Consider the following 20311-nt stretch of genomic DNA (forward strand, 5'->3'; position numbering starts at 1 on the left):
TATAATTTATAATAATAATAATAATAATAATAATAATAATAATAATAATAATAATAATAATAATAATAATTCAAGATCTTTTATAGTTGATAATTCAAATTTTAAAAGAATAATTAAACAATTAGAACGACTTCCAAATTCAATAAGAATAATAAATAAAAATAATTAATTTTTTTTTATTTTAAACAAATAATAAAAGATAGGTGTCCCATACCCAATTTAATCAAAAATTTATAAGAAAAAATTAAAAAAATTACAAAAAAAAAAAAAAAAAAAAAAAAAAAAAAAAAAAAAAATAAAATTTTATTTTTTATTTTTTTTATTTTTTTTTTTATTTTTTTTAAATTAAAAAAAGGCAACTTCACAAAATTTTTTTTTTTTTTTTTTTTTTTTAATTTTTTAATTTTTTTTTTTAATATTTTCACATTTATATATACATCAACTTCTACTTTTTTTTTAAATTTTCAAAAAAAAAAACAAAAAAGTAAACAAATAAAAAAACAAATAAACAAAAAAATATGGTAAAGGTAAATGTTAAATGGAATAAAGAGAAATATGAAGTTGATGTTGACCCATCAGAACCAGTTTCAAGTTTTAAAGGTCAATTATATTCATTAACTATGGTTCCAATAGAAAGACAAAAAAGTAATATTTAAATATATATATATATTTTTACTGTTGATAATTTAAAGCTAATTTTTTTTTTTTTTGTGTATTAATAAAATAAAGTTATGGGATTTAAAGGTGGAATTTTAAAAGATGATGCACAATGGAAAGATTTAGATTTAACAGAAGGAAAGAATTTAATGTTAATGGGATCAGCAGTAGAATTAGAGAAACCAGATAAACCAATTGTATTCCTTGAAGATTTACCACCAAGTAAAGCTGCAGCACTTAATAGTTTATTACCAGCTGGTTTAACTAATCTTGGTAATACTTGTTATTTAAATTCAACTTTACAATGTTTAAAAACTGTACCTGAATTATTAACAATTATTAAAAAGTAAGTTTTTTTAAATAAATACATAAATCAATTAAAAATTATAATAATTTATTAATATATTTATTATTATTTATTATTATTTTTACTATTTTTTTAGTTATAAACCAAAAACAAATTCAAGATATTCAAATTTATTAAAAAGTTCACAAGGTTTATTTAATGATTTATCAAGATTACATGAACCAGTAACACCATCAGTATTTTTGAATACATTTAGAATGTGTTTCCCAAGATTTTCAGAAAAGAGTCCAGAAGGATTATATATGCAACAAGATGCAGAGGAGGCTTGGGGTGAATTATTAACAGCCTATGCTCACGAGTTACCATTGGATAATGCAAATGGCACTGATTCACATTCTGCCGATTTGATAAAGAGATCAATGATTGGTAAATTGTTTGGTATTCAAGTGGTTGAGAAATTCACTTGTAAAGATAATCCAGAGGAAGAACCAACCACTAGAGAGGAAACACTTTTAAAATTAGCATGTAATATCACCGTTGAAACAAGTTACCTTTTCGATGGTCTTAAAAAAGGTTTAGAAGAAGAGATTTCAAAAGCTTCACCAACACTTCACAAAGATGCAATCTATACAAAGAAAACTTTAATTAAACAATTACCAAAATATATTATGGTTCAATTTGTTAGATTCCATTGGAAAGATGCAACAAAAACAAAATCAAAAATTGTTAGAGTAATGTTATTTTTCATTTTTATTTTTATTTTTATTTTAATATAACAAGTTTATTAATTTTTTATATTAATTCTAATTTTTATTACTATTATAGGTTGTACAATTCCCATTTACTTTAGATTTATTCGATTTATGTACACCAGAATATAAAGAAAGATTATCACCAAATAGAAAGAGAGTGGAAGATGAATTTAATGCATCACTTGAAAGAAAGAGAAAAGTTATTGGTGGTAGTGGTGATGGTAATGATGAAGATGATAAACAAGTTGAAAAGAAAGCAGCAGTTAATAATGATAATCAACCACAATCTTCAACTTCTTCAAATGATTCAGTTTCTACTACAGGGGCTGCTGTTGATGATGATGTCTTTTTCAAAGAGAATGAAACTGGTAAATATGAATTATGTGCTGTTTTAACTCATCAAGGTAGATATGCTGAATCTGGTCATTATGTTGCTTGGGTTAAGAAATCTGAAAATAAATGGTATAAATTTGATGATCGTGATGTCACAGAACATACAGATGAAGATATTAAAAAACTTTCAGGTGGTGGTGATTTCCATATTTGTTATTTAGCACTTTATAGAACTCTTACCGTAAAACCAAAATCTTCTTCAACAATTACTGAACAAAAATAAAATAAAATTTTTAAAAAGTTCATATTAATAAAAAAAAAAAAAAAAAAAAAAAAAAAAAAAAAAAAAAAAAAAAAAAAAAAAAAATACAATATAATACAATACAATTTATAGTAATTTACATATGGTTTCAATTGGCTTTTATATTTATTAAATAAGTAATTTATAATATCTTGATAATCTGAATAATCTTTGTATACAATTATACCAAACCATTCAACCATATTAGATGCTAATGGTTTGACATATCCATAGGATCCATTGATTATTATATTTTCATGTCCACCATCATCATTAGCATCCTCTTGTTCATATTGTTGTAATAAATTATCTAATTTAATAAATGATTCTAAATCAAATGTTTTAATTATTAATTTCAATAGTTGGTGTTTTAAAAATGGTTTTTTGATTTTATTTTTCTTTCTAAATTTTAATTCAATTTCAAAATAATGTAAAAATAAATTAACTCTTGGATTATTATAATCTAACATTTTGGATACTTGGATATTAAAGTTATCTTTTACAATGTCCATGATTGTTGAATCGATAAATTGATTTAAATCTTTATTATTTCTATCAGTAAATATATATTCGAATGTATATACTGATTTATCTATATGATATTTCAAGAATGGTCTTTCTCTTTCAAAACCACCCGTGGGATCCTCAATAACGATTACACATGATCCGATGATTGGTGAAAAAGTTTTTAAATAATAGTATGAAGTGTATTCTGAACTCTTTATTTTGATATAATTTGATATTAATTGATGAGCTGTTTTAATTTGGTCAATTGTTAAATTATTGACTCTAATTAACTTTAAATAAAAGAAATTTAATATCAATGATAAATTTGATAATGATAATTGACCATCTTTGAATCTATCAATTAAAAACTGAATAATATCAATTAAATCTTTATATAAATTTTTGCATGTATAGATTCTATTATGAAAACGATCTTTAAATGCTTTTTCATGTAATTTTAAATCTTTACCATTTAAATTATCAAGAATAAATTGTACACCTTCAAAATTTAAAAGTTCAATAAATGTTTGAAATAAATAAGAGGTTACATTTGGAAAGTTATTGAAATTTACTTTAATTTTAGTGAGATTGATTATTTGACATGTTTGTTGAGTTGGTATTTTATATTGTTTGAATTTTTCATTTTCATGATAACCTGCCGAATCGTCCCAAATCTCCCCTTCTATAGAGTATGAGTTAATAAAAAACCGTCTTAAATTGTAATTAAATATTTTCATTACTAAAACCCCCCACCACTATAGTCCAACAATAACTCATCAATAGAATCACAAATTAATCTTAGGTATTTAATTGAATTTTTTGAACCAAATTGAATAATTTGAATCATATAATATTTAAATAAATCTTCATTATCATTAAAGTTTGATTGGTTTAAACGATTGATTAATGATACAATATCATCATGAGTACGTAAAATGTGAATATTACACAACTGTTTATTTGAATCTAAAATTGGAATTACTCGTTTAAATTTGATTCTTGCATATTCTAATAATTCTGATGTACTAAAATCAAGTTTCATTTGATTTAATTTTGAATTTAAAGCATTTCTTATTTTTAAAATACTACAACCACCTGTTTCGATATCTGATAACCAATCGATTGTTTCTTTATCTTTAATTGTAACAATCATATCATTATCAATTAGATTTGATGTAATTTCTTTCCATTTCGATAATAGAATTAATTGAAATTGTTTTTCATGCAAATCGATAAGTTCCTTTGTTGATATTACATCATCTAATGGTTTTTCTTCAATATCCTCTATAATGATTGATTTTTGTGTGGAATAGATTTTATAGAACATAATAATATTGTTATTATCTATTTGATAACTTTTGAATAAAGTGTTGAGATATATTTCACCAATATAGTCCAAATCTGATTTTGTTATATTGATTTTTACATGTTTTTTCAATAGAAACTTTAATATATTGGTGCTATAGGTTTTTGCCATAAAATATATTAACAATGGTTTAATTTTTTCACAGAGTCGAATGGTATCAATTAGTTCATTATATTCTTTTAAATACCATGCATATAAAACAATAGATTTAGTTTCATTAATTAATAGTTGAAATAAATTAAATTCTGAACCATAATCAGAAATGAATTGTGAACTATTTAATATACTTGAAAAATAATTTTCATGAAAAAATGCTTTACTAAAAAACCTGAAAACAATATACCATCAATATTAATAAATTTAGATAAACCAATTGAATCAGACCTTTTCTTTTTATTTTAAAATTTAAAAATGATCCAGGCTTATTTTTTTATCTGGAAAAATGCTATTGAATTCCGAAAATGCAATACTAAAATCTATACTGGGGTCACTGCTTAAAAAACTTGTTTAAAATTTGAATAATAAATATGAAATCCATTTAAATATCCAGAGTGTTCAACTAATATATTTAAATATGTATCATAATTTGTCATTTCAAATCAACAATTATTAAATTTTTTTTTTTAATGGTGTGGAGTATGTGGATGAATAAAGATAAAATCCAAATCTTTTTGTTGAATTTGAAAATATACATTTATAAAATTCTATTTTTGTTTCCCCAATTTCCTTATTTTCTGTGCCAAGTAATGTTTTATCAAAGTTTATAAAGTTAATATTTGTTGCTTTTAAATATGTTTATATAAAAGTTTGAAAAATGAGAAATCTTCCAAATCACATCCATCAAAGAATACTTTTTTAGAATAATTGGAATATGTTGTAATTGTTAAGTTTTAATATTGTAAAATTTTATTGGAAACACATTCAGGTTGGTTGGAAATATAGTTGTAATATAATCTATGGGAATTTTATCTGATTAATTAAATAGAAAAAATGGGAAAATATCTTTCATTTCACTAACAATATCTTTTTAAAAAAAAAAAAAAATTGGATAAAATTTTAAAAAAAATAGATTTCCATTTGGATAATTAAAAAAAAAATATTGGATAAAGATAATCAAAAAAGACACTTTTTATCCTATAGTGGATAAAGGTAAAACACTAATTTTTTAAAAAAAAAAAAAATTGTTTCTATCCAACTGCCCCTCCCCCCTTTTTTTAAATTTTTTTTTTACTAAAAACAAAATAATCCATATTAAAATAAACTAATTTTATTTTTTTTTGTTTTTTTTACTATAAAGTAAAGGATATTTTATTTTTAATATCAACAGTAATTTGCAAATAGTGAAACAAACATCGAATTAAAACTTTCTGGCATTTCTTTCCAATCTCTTTTTGCATTCATGAATGCATTGTTAACAGCAGAACAATCTTGGCTACTAATTTTGCAAACCCCACCATTGGCTTCATTAATTTCACCCAACACAAAAGAAAGAGTAATAATAAGTAAAATAAAAATAATAATTTTATTCATTTCTTTATTTTTAATTTTAGTTTTTTTTTTTTTTTAAAAAAAATATTTTTTTTTTTTTCTTTTTTTGAATGATTTTTAAAAATAAAATTATTTATTTAACCTTTTTATAACTTTTTTTTTTTTTTTACCAATATTATTAAAAAAAAAATAATTACCATAACAAATAATTACTATTTTAAATTTCCATTTAAAATATTATAAAATATTAATATAAATTTGTATTTGCCATCTTTTAAAATAAAACTATGTTATTACATGAAATTGTTTTTTTTTATTTTTTTTATTTTCTTTATAGTCATCAAATATAGTTAAATACAAATTTAAAAGTTTAAAAAAAAAAAAAAAAAAAAAAAAAAACATATGAACCTTTTTGTTTTTTTTTATTATAATAATTATTTGTGATATGGTAATTTTTGGAATTAAAAAAATTAAAAAAAAAATAACAAAAAATTAATAAAATTTAAAATAGATTAATCATGAATAGATAAATAAATAAACAAAAAAAATGTTTTAAAAAGAAGAAATTTAGTGAATATCGTTTTCTAAGACTTTTTTTATACCAAAGATTTTAAATCCACCATCTTCATATTTTTCAATACCATTTTTGCAGTATTTAAAAAACATTAATATTTACTTATTTTATTTTATCTTTTTTATTTATATATAAAATATCGTAAATTAATTATTTATATTTTTATTTCATTTTATTTTATTTTCTTTTTTATTTTAATTTTATTTTTTATTTTTTTTTTTAAATTTAATTTCCCTGTGAAATTTTAAAAATTACAACGAAATAATGAAAAAATTAAAAATAATAATCTCCCCAGATCAGAAAAATCTATTAACAATTATTGTGAGATTTTCAAAAAAATATTAATGAAAAAAATTACTTGGTGGTAATTAATCATAATTTCTATATTGAGATAGAGATTTTTTTTTTTTTTTTTTTTTTTTTCAAAATTACCCTATCATCCATTGTTTTTTTTTTTTTTTTAAAATAAAGTATTTAAAATCCCACAATAAACAAAAATTTTTTTTTTTTTTTTTTCATTTTAAATATGATTTTGTTGTGAAATTTTTTTTTTTTTTTTTTTGTATTATTATAAAATTAATCAAATCAAAAAAAAAAAAATATGTCCATCTTGAATTTCTCTTTTTATTTTTACATATTAAAATTTTTTTTTCAAGAGTTAAATAATTTTTTAAGATACCAAAATTGGGGTTTAAAAGGGATTTTTTTTTTATTTTTTATTTGACCCATTACTTTTATTTTTTTTTATTTTAAATTTAATAATCATTGTCATTCTAATAAAATTAAAAAAAAATATTAAAAAAAAAATTAAAAAAAAAAATTTAAAAAACCAATCATTTTTTTTTTTTTTATCATTTTTCTCATTTTTTTTTCAATATCATTTTAATAATAAAAAAACAGATGGATCACATTCTTAAAGATAATAATAATATTAATAAAAATAATAAAGATAATGAAATATTATTTTTTAAAGTTTTTAGAAACCATTTTATATTTAATGAAATATTTAAACATGTTAGGCTATATGATTTACATGAATCAAAAGCTTATAGTATAAATTTAAAGGATTCTAAATATAAAGATTATATTAAATATATATTTGATTTTAATTTTTCAATTAAAAATCAAAATATTTTAACAAATTTTAAAGAATTAATTAAATTAAAATTTAATAAAGATTTTAATAAGAAATTAAAAGCAAATTCAATACCAAATACAATTAAAATAATTATATTTAATAAAAATTATAAACAACCTATTGATTTAGGTATTTTACCATCAAGTTTAGAATATTTAAGTTTTCATAGTTTTTATAATGATTCAAATTTTACAATAACAAGAAATTTATTACCAAATTCAATAACAACATTAATATTCGATAATGATGAGCATAATGGATATGATGCATATAGAAATGATAGTGGTTGTTTTATAGATTTAAACATTGGAGGGATTTTACCAAATTCATTAACAAAATTAAATTTACCAAATAATTTTAATACGAAATTAAATTTCAAATCATTACCAAATTCAATTACAAGTTTAAAATTTGGTCTTTATAACGAACCATTAGAAGACAATGTTTTACCTGATAATTTGGTTGAATTAACAATGGTTTGTTTTAATAGAGATTTCCACGAAAATACATTTACAAATTGTAAACAAATTAATAAATTAATTTTATATAAATTTAATCAAAAAATAAGTGGTACGAATTTACTACCAAAAAGTTTAACACATTTAGAATTACTATTTTTTAACCAACCAATAATGGATACTACAAATAATAGTTTATTACCAAATAATTTAAAATATTTAGATATTACATATTATAATATTGATAATAATAATAATAATAATAATAATAATAATAATAATAATAATAATAATAATAACAATAATAATGGTTCATTATTTTTACCAAATTCCATTGAAACTTTAATCATCAATAAAATAAATTTATTTCCATCATTTCCTAATTCATTAACTTCTTTAGCAATGTCATATGAAAACAAAGGTTATATTTTTAAATTATTAAGCCTTTTACAAGATATTAATTTAAACAAATGTGTTTTCATTAAATATAAGCAATATATATACCCAAATTCTAATTTGGTAAGTCTTGTTTTTCATCCATCTAAAATAATTATGGAAAAAGAAAAAGAAAATGAAAATGAAAATGAAAATGATGAATTTTTCAACCAAAAAAATATTAAAATAGTAGAAATAAAACAAAAAAATTTTAATTGGTCAAATTTACTAGAATTTAGATATTTAAAAGAACTAATATTTGATAAAAATTCAACTTTTAATAAAAATTTAATTAAAGGAATTTTACCAGATTCTTTAGAAAGATTGGAGTTTGGAAAACATTGGAATAATGGTGATAATAAAAATGAAATAAATTTTTATGGAAAAGAGCTTAAAGTTGGTATATTCCCAAATCAAATTAAGTTTTTAAAATTTGGTAAATTATTCTATAAATCTATTAAATTAGAGGCATTACCAACATCTTTAATTAAACTTTGTTTACCAAAGAAATCATTACTTTTATTGCCTAAAAATTACATTTTAAAATTCAAAATATCTTTATTAAAAAAAAAAAATATATATATTAAATATTAATTAGTAAAAATAATATAAAAAAAAAAATAAAAAAAATAAAAAAAATAGAAACCAATGATTAAAAACCAATTGGTTTATTTAAATAACTATAAATTCTATTATTCTATACTATAATTTTGTTAATTTTTAAAAATTTTATTTGTTTTGTTTAAAAAAAAAAAAATTGTTTCTATCTAAAAATAAAAAAATAAAAAAAAAAAAACCGAAAGGTTTAAATGATTTTTTTTATATTTTAATAACTTTTGTATTTTAAGGGTCTAATTTATCTTATCAAAATCCAAATAAAAAATAATAAAAAATAAGTTGAAAAAAAAAAAATAATAGTGTGTGAAAAAAAGCCCTTTTTTTAAAATTTTTTTTTTTTCCAAAAACAAAAATAAGACATATTAAAATAAACTAATTTTTTTTTTTATTTTGTTTTTTTTACTATAATGTAAAGGATATTTTATTTTTTAATATCAACAGTAATTTGCAAATAGTGAAACAAACATCGAATTAAAACTTTCTGGCATTTCTTTCCAATCTCTTTTTGCATTCATGAATGCATTGTAAACAGCAGAACAATCTTGGATATCAATTTTGCAAACCCCGCCATTGGCTTCATTAATTTCACCCAACACAAAAGAAAGAGTAATAATAAGTAAAATAAAAATAATAATTTTATTCATTTCTTTATTTTTAATTTGAGTTTTTTTTTTTTTTTTTTAAAAAAAATATATTTTTTTTTTGTTTTTTTAAATGATTTTTAAAAATAAAATAATTTATTTAACCTTTTATATTACTTTTTTGAAAAAAAAAAAAAAAAAATAAATAATTATGTTACCATAACAAAGATTTACTATTTTAAATTTATAATTAAAATATTATAAAATATTAGAAATTTAAAATAGTAAATATTTGTTAGATTTTTATTTGCCATCTTTTAAATCTTTTGTTTTTAAATCTTTTTTTTTTTTTTTTATAGCCAACAAATAAAATCATGACATTACATGAAATTGTTTTTTTTTTTTTTTCTTTATAGTCAACAAATTCTTAAACAAAAAAAAAACATGTGAGAATCTTTTTGTTTTTTTCATTATCACAATTATTAATATAAAGGTGCAACAAATATTCTTAAAAAAAAAAAAAAAAATTTAATTCGATAAATTCTCTTATAAATAAATTTTATTTATTGTAATTTTGGTTTATTTGAGACTTTTATAAATACATCATCCATATCTATATAAAATAAAATAAAAAAAGGTATTGTTAGTGAAATTGTTTTTTTTTTTTTTTTTAAAAATAATACTTACTAGAATGTGAAATTGACCAATCTCTCATTAAATTATTATTTTCATCTTTTGTTATACTTTCTAATCTTTTAAAAAAGTTAACAATTATTTTTGGATCAGTATTAATTGGGAAACCAAAATTTAATTGAAGTGCAGATTGTTTTAAAAATCTACAATATGGAAGTGAGGATGTTACAAAATTTATAATTTCTGGAATTACTTCTAAAGATTTAGCAATTACTTGTACAGAATAACCTTCACCATATTTTGTTTTTAATTGTAATGCATTACCATTACAAACCATAATACCATCATTTAAAATGACTAAATTTTGAGCTAAAATTTCAATTTCATGCATATCATGAGATGTTAGAATTATAACCTTATCTTTTTTTATCTCTTTAACAAGGGTATAAATTCTTCTTTTTGATCTTGGATCAAGTCCAGTTGTTGGTTCATCCATGAATATAATTTTTGGATCACCAATACAACCGATTGCAACTGATAATCTTCTTTTCATACCACCAGAAAATGTTGAACATTGATCATTGGCTACTTTAGTTAATTTTACTTGTTCTAATACTTTTGCAATTTGAAAATCTCTTTCTCTAACTGGTATACCTTTTAATTCTGCAAATAGATGTAAATGTTCCATTGCTGTTAATTCTAACCATAAAATATCATCTTGTGGTACAACTGATGTAATTTTACGAACTGAATGAATATCTTTAACAACACTATGACCATAAATAATTGCATCACCACTTGTTGGACTATGTATACCTGTTAAAATACTAATAATTATAAAAAATAAAAAAATATTAATATTAATATTAATATTAATATTAATGATAAAAAAAAAAAAAAAAAAAAAAAAAAAAAAAAAAAAAAAAAAAAAAAAAAAAAAAAAAAAAAAAAAAAAAAAAAAAAAAAAAAAAAAATTATATTAATAATAATAAATAATTACCCGATTGTTGTTGATTTACCAGCACCATTACTACCTAATAAACCAAGTACAGTACCTTCTTGAATATCAAGTGATAAATATTTTAAAGCATGAACAGATTTTGAAGGTCTTAAAAATTTATTAAAAGTTTTTGAAAGACCACGAATTATAAATGGTGATTTATTTGATGGATCTAATGATCTATTAGTTGCATTTGCTACATCTTGATCATCAAAGTGTGGAACATTAATATGTTTAACAGTTTTAAAAGAGAAACCACCAGATAACGCATATTCAATGATTGCAGATAATGATAAATAAACTATAACTAAAATAAACATATATGCTAATGATTGACCAGTTGTTGGAACTAAATAATCCATACCATATTGTGAACCATCAAGATTATCATTTAAATCTGAAATTTTAAATTGTGAAGTTGGATAAGATTGAACTTTATCATTTATATCAGTTAACACTTTTGAAAAGTGAAACATTGGTAAAATGAATAAAATCACTCTAACAAAAGCAGCACCATTACTATCGGTTTGATAAATGATTTGGAAAATTAAACTACCAAGTGAGTTAAAAGTTAATTGTAAACCTGAACCAACAATAAAAAATGCCATACCAATACCAATTGCAACTTTAGTTTTTCCAATGAATGTTAACATAAAGAATGCCATTGAACTTGAAGAAATTGCAAAAAGGAAGAAATTAAGTAAAAGAACCAAGAAATTTGTGCCTAAAAAGAAAGGTAATTTACAAATTGCACCAATTGCAATTAAAAGTAAACAAATGATTAAATCAATTGTAAAACTAGTTATAACCCAACTTAACCAATACATTGAACGACTTAAACCCATCATTACCATACCTTGTTTTAAATTTTTCTCTTTTTCAAATGCAACTTTATATAAAAGGAAAATGAATGAAATCATAATAGCACAATAATAAAATAACCCACCAAATAGACTAACCACATTTACTGATGAATATTCAATAAATTGAGTTGAATCAAAATTTATAGTTGGTATTTGTTTTTGATTATTAATTGCATAGAAATCGTAAATTGCTTTTTGAATTGATGTAGTCACTGGAATTGAATAATCAACTGGTTCAATGAATCCTCCAGATGTTGAAAGATTCAATAAAACATTGAATGATAAATCATAAAAATCATTAAATCCAATTAATGAATCATTTGGTTTCACTCCATTGATTGTAAAATTTAATGGGAAATTTTCAAAATCAACCACTGCCAATGTTACATTTGGATGTGCTAATATAAATTGTTCAGTTGAATTTAATGAATCCATTGCAATAATTCCACCATGAAAACCAATTGTATTTTCTAAATTTGGTAATGGACCTGTATCAGTTGGATAATTATAAATTTCCATATTATTATTTTTTGCTAAAATTTTCATAATTTCAACTGTACATGTTGAATTCATTGGGGAAAACATTAAATTAATACATCTATTTTCAACTGATACAATACAATTTGGTAAATTTTGTTCATAACTAACGTTAGAATCTTTTTTTTTTTTTTTTTATATTAAAATTTTAAATATATATAAAAATAATAATAAAAATAAAATAATTAGTTATTTATTATTATTATTATTATTATTTTTTTTTTTTTTTTTTTTTTTTTTTTTTTTTTTTTTTTTTTTTTTTTTTTTTTTTTTTTTTTTTTTTTTTTTTTTTTTTTTTTTTTTTTTTTTTTTTTTTGATTAAAAATAAAACTTACAATCTACTGCGCTTCCATAACTATAAATAATATAAAAAATTAATACAAACACAATTGGAGATAATAATTCTATAATTGTAGAAAAGTAAGATCTTATTGAAACTAAAAAATTCTTTTTAAGTAACAATTTTAAATGTATAAACTCTCTATGGATTGTTTCTCCTATTGACATTTTCTTTTTTTTTTTTTTTATTCAATAAATAAAAAACTATCTTTTTAGAATTAAACCTTAAAAAAAAAAAAAAAAGAAAAATAGAAAATTAAATAATAAAAAAAAAATAAAAATAGAAAATGGAAAAATAAAATAAAAATAAAAAAATAAAAAATATATAAAAATATAAAAATATAAAAATAAAAAAATAAAAAATAGTGATGGATTTTTTAAGTTGGGAAAAAAAAAAAAAAAAAGTAAATTATTGAGAGGTTTTTTTTTATTTTTAAAAAAACAGGTTAAAAAATCCGAGTAAAATATCTCATTTTTTTGAATTTTCACACAAAAAAAAAAAGATCTTTGCAGAATGGAATCACTTTTTTTTTTTTTTTTACCAAAATTTCAGAATTGTTATTTTTTTTTATTTTTATTTTTTTATTTTTATATTTTTAAATTTTTAAATTTTCATTTTATATTTTTATTTTTAATTTTATTTTAGTATTATATTTTAAAATATTAATAACTTTTAAAATGAAATATAATGCAAACACCTCTAACCAATTTAGGGCTATGGTAAATTTTTTTTTTTTTTTTTATTTTTTTTTTATTTTTTTTTTTTTTTAAAACTAACTTATTTATTATTATTATTTATTTATTTATTTAATAGTTTTTTAAAAATGCAACATTTTTAAAAAGACAAAAATGTTCTTTAGGTGTTCAAATTGCTATTCCAATGGCATTAGTAATTGTTTTAGTTATTCTTAAACTTTGGATTGAAAGTCAAATTGAAAACAATAGTGGTCCAGTAGGTGATAGTAGTGGTGATGATATTATGGGTTCATATATTAGTTATAAATTTGATTATATGCAAGGTTGGTTTTATACTATAAATCCAAATAATATAACTAATATTGGTTATAAAGATGGTTATGGAAATGGAACAGGTTTGTTGGGAGGTATTAATCAATATGAAATATATTGGAATGGTAGTGATCTTTGGGTACCATATACAGTTGCAGTAGAATCAGGTCAAAAAATGAATGATATGGTTTTAGCTCAAAAACAACAACTTGGTCAAAGTTCAATGGGTCCACTTACATTCCCAATTGCAGGTATTCAATTCAACGAATTCAACCCACAAAATAATTTAATTGATCTTACAATAACATGTGAACAACAAATTAGATATGCCTATAACAATTTTGAAAATAATTTAATTTATGTTTTATCTCAAATTCAAACATCATTCATTAATTACCTTTTAAATGGAAATGGAGTTGTAGTTAAAACTCAAATTAGCACGTTACCATATATTTATAAAAGTCAACAATTTGATATTGCTTCACTTTTAGGTGGTTCATTCTTTCCATTTGCTCTATCTTTTGTTTTACCATTATTTATGTATTCAATTGTTTATGAAAAACAAGAAAAATTAAGAGATTTATCATTAATGGTAATTTATTTATTTATTTAAAAAAGATAAATATACATAATATTAATTTTTTTTTTTTTTTTTTTTTTTTTTTTTTATAATTATTTAGATGGGATTAAAAATGAGAAATTATTGGATTATGACATTTATTTTTAACTTTTTAACATATGTTGTAATTGTATCTGTTATAAGTTTAATTTGTTCAGCTGCAAAAGTATCATTATTTGTTAAAGGATCACCATTCGCTTTATTTTTATTATTATTTTTGTGGGGTTTATCAATGGTTTCATTTGCATTCTTTTTATCAACATTTTTTAAAAGAACTCGTGCCGCTTCAATTTTTGGTTACTTTTTTGTAATGGTTATGGTTAATTTAAATTCAACTTTATCACTCTTTAATACTTCAGTACCTGTATTTGTATGTATTAATTATAAATAATAATAATAATATTTAAAATTAAAATTAAAATTTTATAATAACATTTTTTTTATTTTATTATTTTTTTATAAAATAGTATTATTGGGTACCAATTTTAGCATTTAGTAGAGGTATTTCAACTTTATGTGGTTTATGTGGTAATGGATTATGTCCACCATTATCACAATATACATGGGATTTTGAACTATCAAGAATTCTTTTTTGGTTATTCATTGATACAATTGTATATTTAACTTTAGCAGTTTATTTAGATAAAGTTTTACCTCGTGAATTTGGTGTACCAAGTCATCCATTATTTTTTATTAAAGATTTAAAGGAATTATTCTCAAAAAAAGGAAAGTATAGAAAATTACGTGATGGTGATGGAATTAATGAAAAAACAAAATTAATTAATGAATATACTATTGATGGTATTAATAATGATGATGATGATGATGGATTAATGGATGAAGATGTAAAGAAAGAAAGGGATATGATTGTAAAAGGTGAATATAATCCAGAGGAAATGACATTAATAGTTCAAGGTTTAAGAAAACAATTTCCAGGTAGACCAAAACCAGCGTTAAGTAATCTTTATTTATCCGTTAAAAAAGGTGAAGTACTTGGTTACTTGGGTCCAAACGGTGCTGGTAAAACAACATCAATTAGTATTCTCACTGGTCTTTATACACCAACATCTGGTACTGCCCATATTGCAGGTTTAGATATTCGTTATGATATGGATAAAATTCATCAAGTAATTGGTGTAGTAATGCAATTCGATGTCTTATGGGAAGATCTCACCTGTGAAGAAACCATTCTTTATTATACTCGTCTAAAAGGTACACCAAAATCAATCGAATTTGAATCTACTCATAATATTTTAAAAGAAGTTAATTTATTAGATGTTAAAGATAGATTTGTAAAAGAATTAAGTGGTGGTATGAAAAGAAGATTATCATTCGCTATCGCTATGACTGGTGAATCTTCAATTATTTTCCTTGATGGTATGTATAATAAATTAATTAATTAATTTCAAAAATATATAAAAATAAACAATTACTAATACTAATAAAAATTTAATTAGAACCAACCACTGGACTATCAATTGAAACTAGAAAAGATTTATGGGGTACAATTAATGAATTAAAAAAGAATAGATCAATTATCCTTACTACTCATTCTATGCAAGAGGTATTTATTTATATAACACACATATTAATTTTATTTAATCATAACATATAATTAATCTTATTTTTTTTTATTTATTTAAATAGGCTGATATTTTAAGTGACCGTATTGCAATAGTTTCACAAGGTAAATTACAATGTATTGGTACTCAAACTCATTTAAAACAAAAGTTTGGTGATGGGTATAGTGTTAGAATTGATATTCAAGAGGATTATCAAAATACTCATAATCCAACAGATTTAATTAAAAGTTTTTCGCCAAGCGCAACACTCTCTGAAACATTTAATGGAAGTTATGTTTATCGTTTACCAAAGGATTCAATCATTTCAGATCTTTACGAATATTTAGTTTTAAATAAAGAACAATATCATTTACAGGAATGGAGTTTAAGTCAAACAAGTTTAGAAGATGTTTTCCTTAAAATTTCTGCGAATGATGATACTGTAAATTAAAAAAAAAAATATTTAGAAAAAAAAAAATAAAAAAATAAAAAATAAAATAATGCATTATTATTTATTTAAAATTTATAAAAATAATAAATAATAAATAAATAAATAAATAAATAAATAAATAAATAAATAAATAAATAAATACATTTTGTTTAGTTTTTATTTTATTTTATTTTATTTGTAATTAAATTAAAAAGTAGTATCATCGTCATCATTATTATTATTATTATTATTAACAATAACTTCTGATGGAGTATCTTCTATTTCTTGAATAATTGGATCAGGGTTTAATGATTGATCATTATTTTGTATTTCTGTTGTGGCTTCGTTATTATCAGTTAAAATATCAGTGGTGGTTTCGTTATCATCTTTTAAAATATTGGTGATTTCATTTTCCTGCTTTTCTACGACTACTGGATCTGGTTGTACGATTTTATCCTCATTCTCTAAAGATTGATCTTTTACTTCTTTTGAATTTGAAGGTGTGTTGCAGTTACTATAATTTCTTCATCAGATTTCGTATTTGTAGAGGAAGAGGAGGAAAAAGAGGATGGTGTCGTTATTGTCTCAATAGCAATATCATTTTTATTTGCTGTTGAAGTTGATATTGGTTGTTCTTCTTCTTTTATAATATTTTCTTCCTTTCTTTCATCTACTTTTTTATCTGTATTATTATTATTATTATTATTATTATTATTATTATTATTATTATTATTATTATTATTATTATTATTATTATTATTATTATTATTATTATTATTATTATTATTATTATTATTATTATTATTATTATTATTATTATTATTATTATTATTATTATCATTATTATTATTATTACTATTTAATTGAGTTGTAGTTGATGATGGTAGTGGTGATGGTGGAGTTGAATGTGTAATTGTTGGTGTTGTAGGAGTTGTTGGAGTTGGAGTTGGAGTTGGAGTTGGAGTTGGAGTTGGAGTTGTTGGTGTAGTTGTTGTTGATGGAGATGAGTTTTTATTTCCTCTTAAAACTAAATCAGGAATTGGTGGTAAATTATTATTTTGAGTCGATGGGATAGTTTGTGTTTCTGTTGAATAAATCTTTTTCAATGATAACACTAATGAATCTACATCAATTCCTATGCTATTACTACTACTACTACTACTACTACCATCATTAATTTGCTGTTGTTGTTGTAGTTGTTGACTACAAATTATATCAAAACATTTTACAATGAATGGTATAAAATCTTCAGCTAAACATTTACAAAATGAATGAAACACTTTATCGAATGATGAAGTTATAGTTGTTGTTGTTGTTGTTGTTGTTGTTGATGGTGAATTTATTAAATTTGAAATTGTATTTGATAATAGTTGATTATAAAATGATGTTACACCACCAACTATACTAATAATTAATTCTTTTAATTTTAAAATTACAATTGATCTTAAAGAAATTGGGAAACAATCTTTAAGTTCATTAAATGATTTTAAAATTAAATTAACTAAAACTGCTAATGGTTGATGTTGTAATATTGATAATGGTGGTGAAATATATTGTGACGATGATGATGATGATGATGATGAAGAAGTAGATGTGGTAGAGGAAGTAGGAGAAGTTGATTTTTGTAATGGAAATTTATAAGTTTTTAAAGTTTCTAAAAAATGATGATTTGCAGTTGTAATTTGTGATAAGAAATTATTTAGAATATGTTTTTCAAAGATTGGTTCTAATAGATTTCTAAAATCAATACCAACACGTGATATTGACATTGAGAAATACATTGAATTCTCTAAAACATATGAAATCGAAGAACCACTTTTAATATGATTTAATGTTGAATCCACTATATTTATATAGACTTTAATCTTTTGTTGAATCCAATTATACAATATTAAATCATCCAATTGATCCTCATCATTTGATTCATTTGAAAATATAGCATTATATTGTGTAACTATATCAAATATATTTGTTCTACAACTATCTGTTAATTTTGTTAACTATAAATAAAAAATAAAAATAAAATAAAATAATTAGTTAATGATATATTTAAACACTGAATGGTGGTATATATATACTTTACATAAGTAACATGATTTGAATTTGTAATATCAAATTTTAAACTATTAATTAACCATTGATCTCTTGAATGTAAAAATATAATTTTCAATTCATTCTCTTTATAAATTGATAATCTACGTAGGTATCCAATAGTTTTAATACAATTTGTTAATGTTATATCTTGTCTTAATTGTTGTTGAAGTGTGCTAATTAATGATCTTGTACAAACTTTTATCTCTTTAATCTAAATAATAATAATAATAATAATAATAATAATAATAATAATAATAATAATAATAATAATAATAATAATAATAATAATAATAATAATAATAATAATAATAATAATAATAATAATAATAATAATAATAATAATAATAATAATAATAATAATAATAATACATTAATTAATATACATATGTTTTAAAGAAATATTATCTCTTTTAAAAATAATAATACAAACAATTTCAATTATAACAGTATTATTTGAATATTGTTTATAAATTTTCTTTGCAAATGATTCTAATTGTAATGCTTCATCGAAAGAATTGTTTTTAATACAAGTATCCATTAATTGTGGTATTTCTAATATATCTAAAAGTGTTGAGAAATTATCTAATAAATTCTTTATTGATGATCTTCTCTCTGTTAATGAATGAGATTTACTTGAAAAACTTTCACATGAACTACTAATAGTTGGTAAATTACTTAATAATCCATTTTCAATTTGATTTGATACATTTTGAATCTTTTTTTTTATTTTTATTTTATTTTTTTATGATAAAAATTAATGTCATGCTGAAAAGAAAGAAGAAAACAAAAACAAAAAAAGATATATAACTAGTTATATTTATTTACCTTTGAAACAGTATAATTTAATGTTTTATAATTTTCAATAAATAGTTGATAGTGATCAATTGCTTAATTTTTGCATTTCTTTTATAGTTTTATTTTTTAATTCGGTGATTTGACTTGGTTCTCTTAATAACTTTTCAAATGATAGGTTATTTATTCCACCACTTATTGAACTATGTGTGACATTTTGAATTACATTATTATTATTATTATCATTATTATCATTATTATTAATATTATTATTACTGTTGTTGTTATTTATAAAATTATTTTCATCTGTATTGACTTTTGACATTATAATAAAACTTTATGGTGAAGTTTTTGAAGTTTTGACATTATAAAAAAAAAAAATTATTAAAATTTGGACTTTCTTGAAAAAAAAAAAAAAAAAAAAAAAAAAAAAAAAATTTTCATTTTTTTTTATTTTTTTTTAGGTAGCACAAATTGATATAAAATATTAAAAAAATGATTGAAATCATTCTGTTTTTTTTTTTTTTTTTAATTTTCAAAATCTAAAATCTTATATTATTGGATTTTTTGTGATTTAAATTAGTTGGAAACCTATGGGTTTAATATAATATATATTCATATCTTTTTTTTTTTTTTTTTTTTTTTTGTATTAACCCACAAAAAAAAAAAATACAATTAAATGGTAGTGGAACACCCAAAAAAAAGTTAAAGATAAAGATAAAAATTTTGATCAGAAAAAAGTCTTTTTTTTTTTGCGAATTCCCTCATTAAAATTAAAAAAAAAAAAAGAAAAATAAAAAAGAAAAAAAGAAAAATTATTCAGAAATTGTTATTTAATTTTTAAACAATAAAATAACTGTTTAAAATTAGTTTTTTTATTGTTTTGGTTAAATAAATTGTTTTTTTAATGAAAAAAATT

General features: G+C 20.5%; 7 protein-coding genes across 7 annotated transcripts; 3 read left to right on the forward strand and 4 right to left on the reverse strand.

Moving 5' to 3' along the window:
• Positions 1 to 518: 518 nt before the first annotated feature.
• usp14 (ubiquitin domain-containing protein) lies at positions 519 to 2332 on the forward strand (the record flags this gene model as incomplete). Its single annotated transcript, XM_640596.1, has 4 exons — positions 519 to 645; positions 730 to 1003; positions 1101 to 1695; positions 1790 to 2332. 4 exons carry the CDS (start codon positions 519 to 521, stop codon positions 2330 to 2332), a joined length of 1539 nt encoding a protein of 512 aa, XP_645688.1.
• A 127-nt stretch (positions 2333 to 2459) lies between these two features.
• Positions 2460 to 5753, reverse strand: DDB_G0271262 (hypothetical protein; the record flags this gene model as incomplete). Its single annotated transcript, XM_640597.1, has 5 exons — positions 2460 to 2467; positions 2538 to 3069; positions 3139 to 3568; positions 3631 to 4509; positions 5575 to 5753. 5 exons carry the CDS (start codon positions 5751 to 5753, stop codon positions 2460 to 2462), a joined length of 2028 nt encoding a protein of 675 aa, XP_645689.1.
• A 1432-nt stretch (positions 5754 to 7185) lies between these two features.
• DDB_G0271386 (hypothetical protein) lies at positions 7186 to 8910 on the forward strand (the record flags this gene model as incomplete). The annotated part of the gene is made up of 1 exon (XM_640598.1): positions 7186 to 8910. The coding sequence occupies one exon, from the start codon at positions 7186 to 7188 to the stop codon at positions 8908 to 8910; it is 1725 nt and encodes a 574-aa protein (XP_645690.1).
• Positions 8911 to 9368: 458 nt separating this feature from the next.
• Positions 9369 to 9578, reverse strand: DDB_G0271260 (hypothetical protein; the record flags this gene model as incomplete). Its single annotated transcript, XM_640599.1, has 1 exon — positions 9369 to 9578. The coding sequence occupies one exon, from the start codon at positions 9576 to 9578 to the stop codon at positions 9369 to 9371; it is 210 nt and encodes a 69-aa protein (XP_645691.1).
• Positions 9579 to 10078: 500 nt separating this feature from the next.
• abcA8 (ABC transporter A family protein) lies at positions 10079 to 13055 on the reverse strand (the record flags this gene model as incomplete). Its single annotated transcript, XM_640600.1, has 4 exons — positions 10079 to 10128; positions 10203 to 10975; positions 11149 to 12667; positions 12884 to 13055. The coding sequence occupies 4 exons, from the start codon at positions 13053 to 13055 to the stop codon at positions 10079 to 10081; spliced, it is 2514 nt and encodes an 837-aa protein (XP_645692.1).
• A 510-nt stretch (positions 13056 to 13565) lies between these two features.
• Positions 13566 to 16527, forward strand: abcA7 (ABC transporter A family protein; the record flags this gene model as incomplete). The annotated part of the gene is made up of 6 exons (XM_640601.1): positions 13566 to 13607; positions 13702 to 14487; positions 14576 to 14884; positions 14982 to 15891; positions 15972 to 16078; positions 16162 to 16527. 6 exons carry the CDS (start codon positions 13566 to 13568, stop codon positions 16525 to 16527), a joined length of 2520 nt encoding a protein of 839 aa, XP_645693.1.
• Positions 16528 to 16713: 186 nt separating this feature from the next.
• DDB_G0271388 (oligomeric Golgi complex component) lies at positions 16714 to 19717 on the reverse strand (the record flags this gene model as incomplete). The annotated part of the gene is made up of 5 exons (XM_640602.1): positions 16714 to 16962; positions 17022 to 18506; positions 18590 to 18811; positions 19031 to 19315; positions 19619 to 19717. 5 exons carry the CDS (start codon positions 19715 to 19717, stop codon positions 16714 to 16716), a joined length of 2340 nt encoding a protein of 779 aa, XP_645694.1.
• Positions 19718 to 20311: the final 594 nt, after the last annotated feature.

This window comes from Dictyostelium discoideum, assembly GCF_000004695.1.
Source record: "Dictyostelium discoideum AX4 chromosome 2 chromosome, whole genome shotgun sequence".
Classification (NCBI taxonomy): Eukaryota; Evosea; class Eumycetozoa; order Dictyosteliales; family Dictyosteliaceae; genus Dictyostelium; species Dictyostelium discoideum.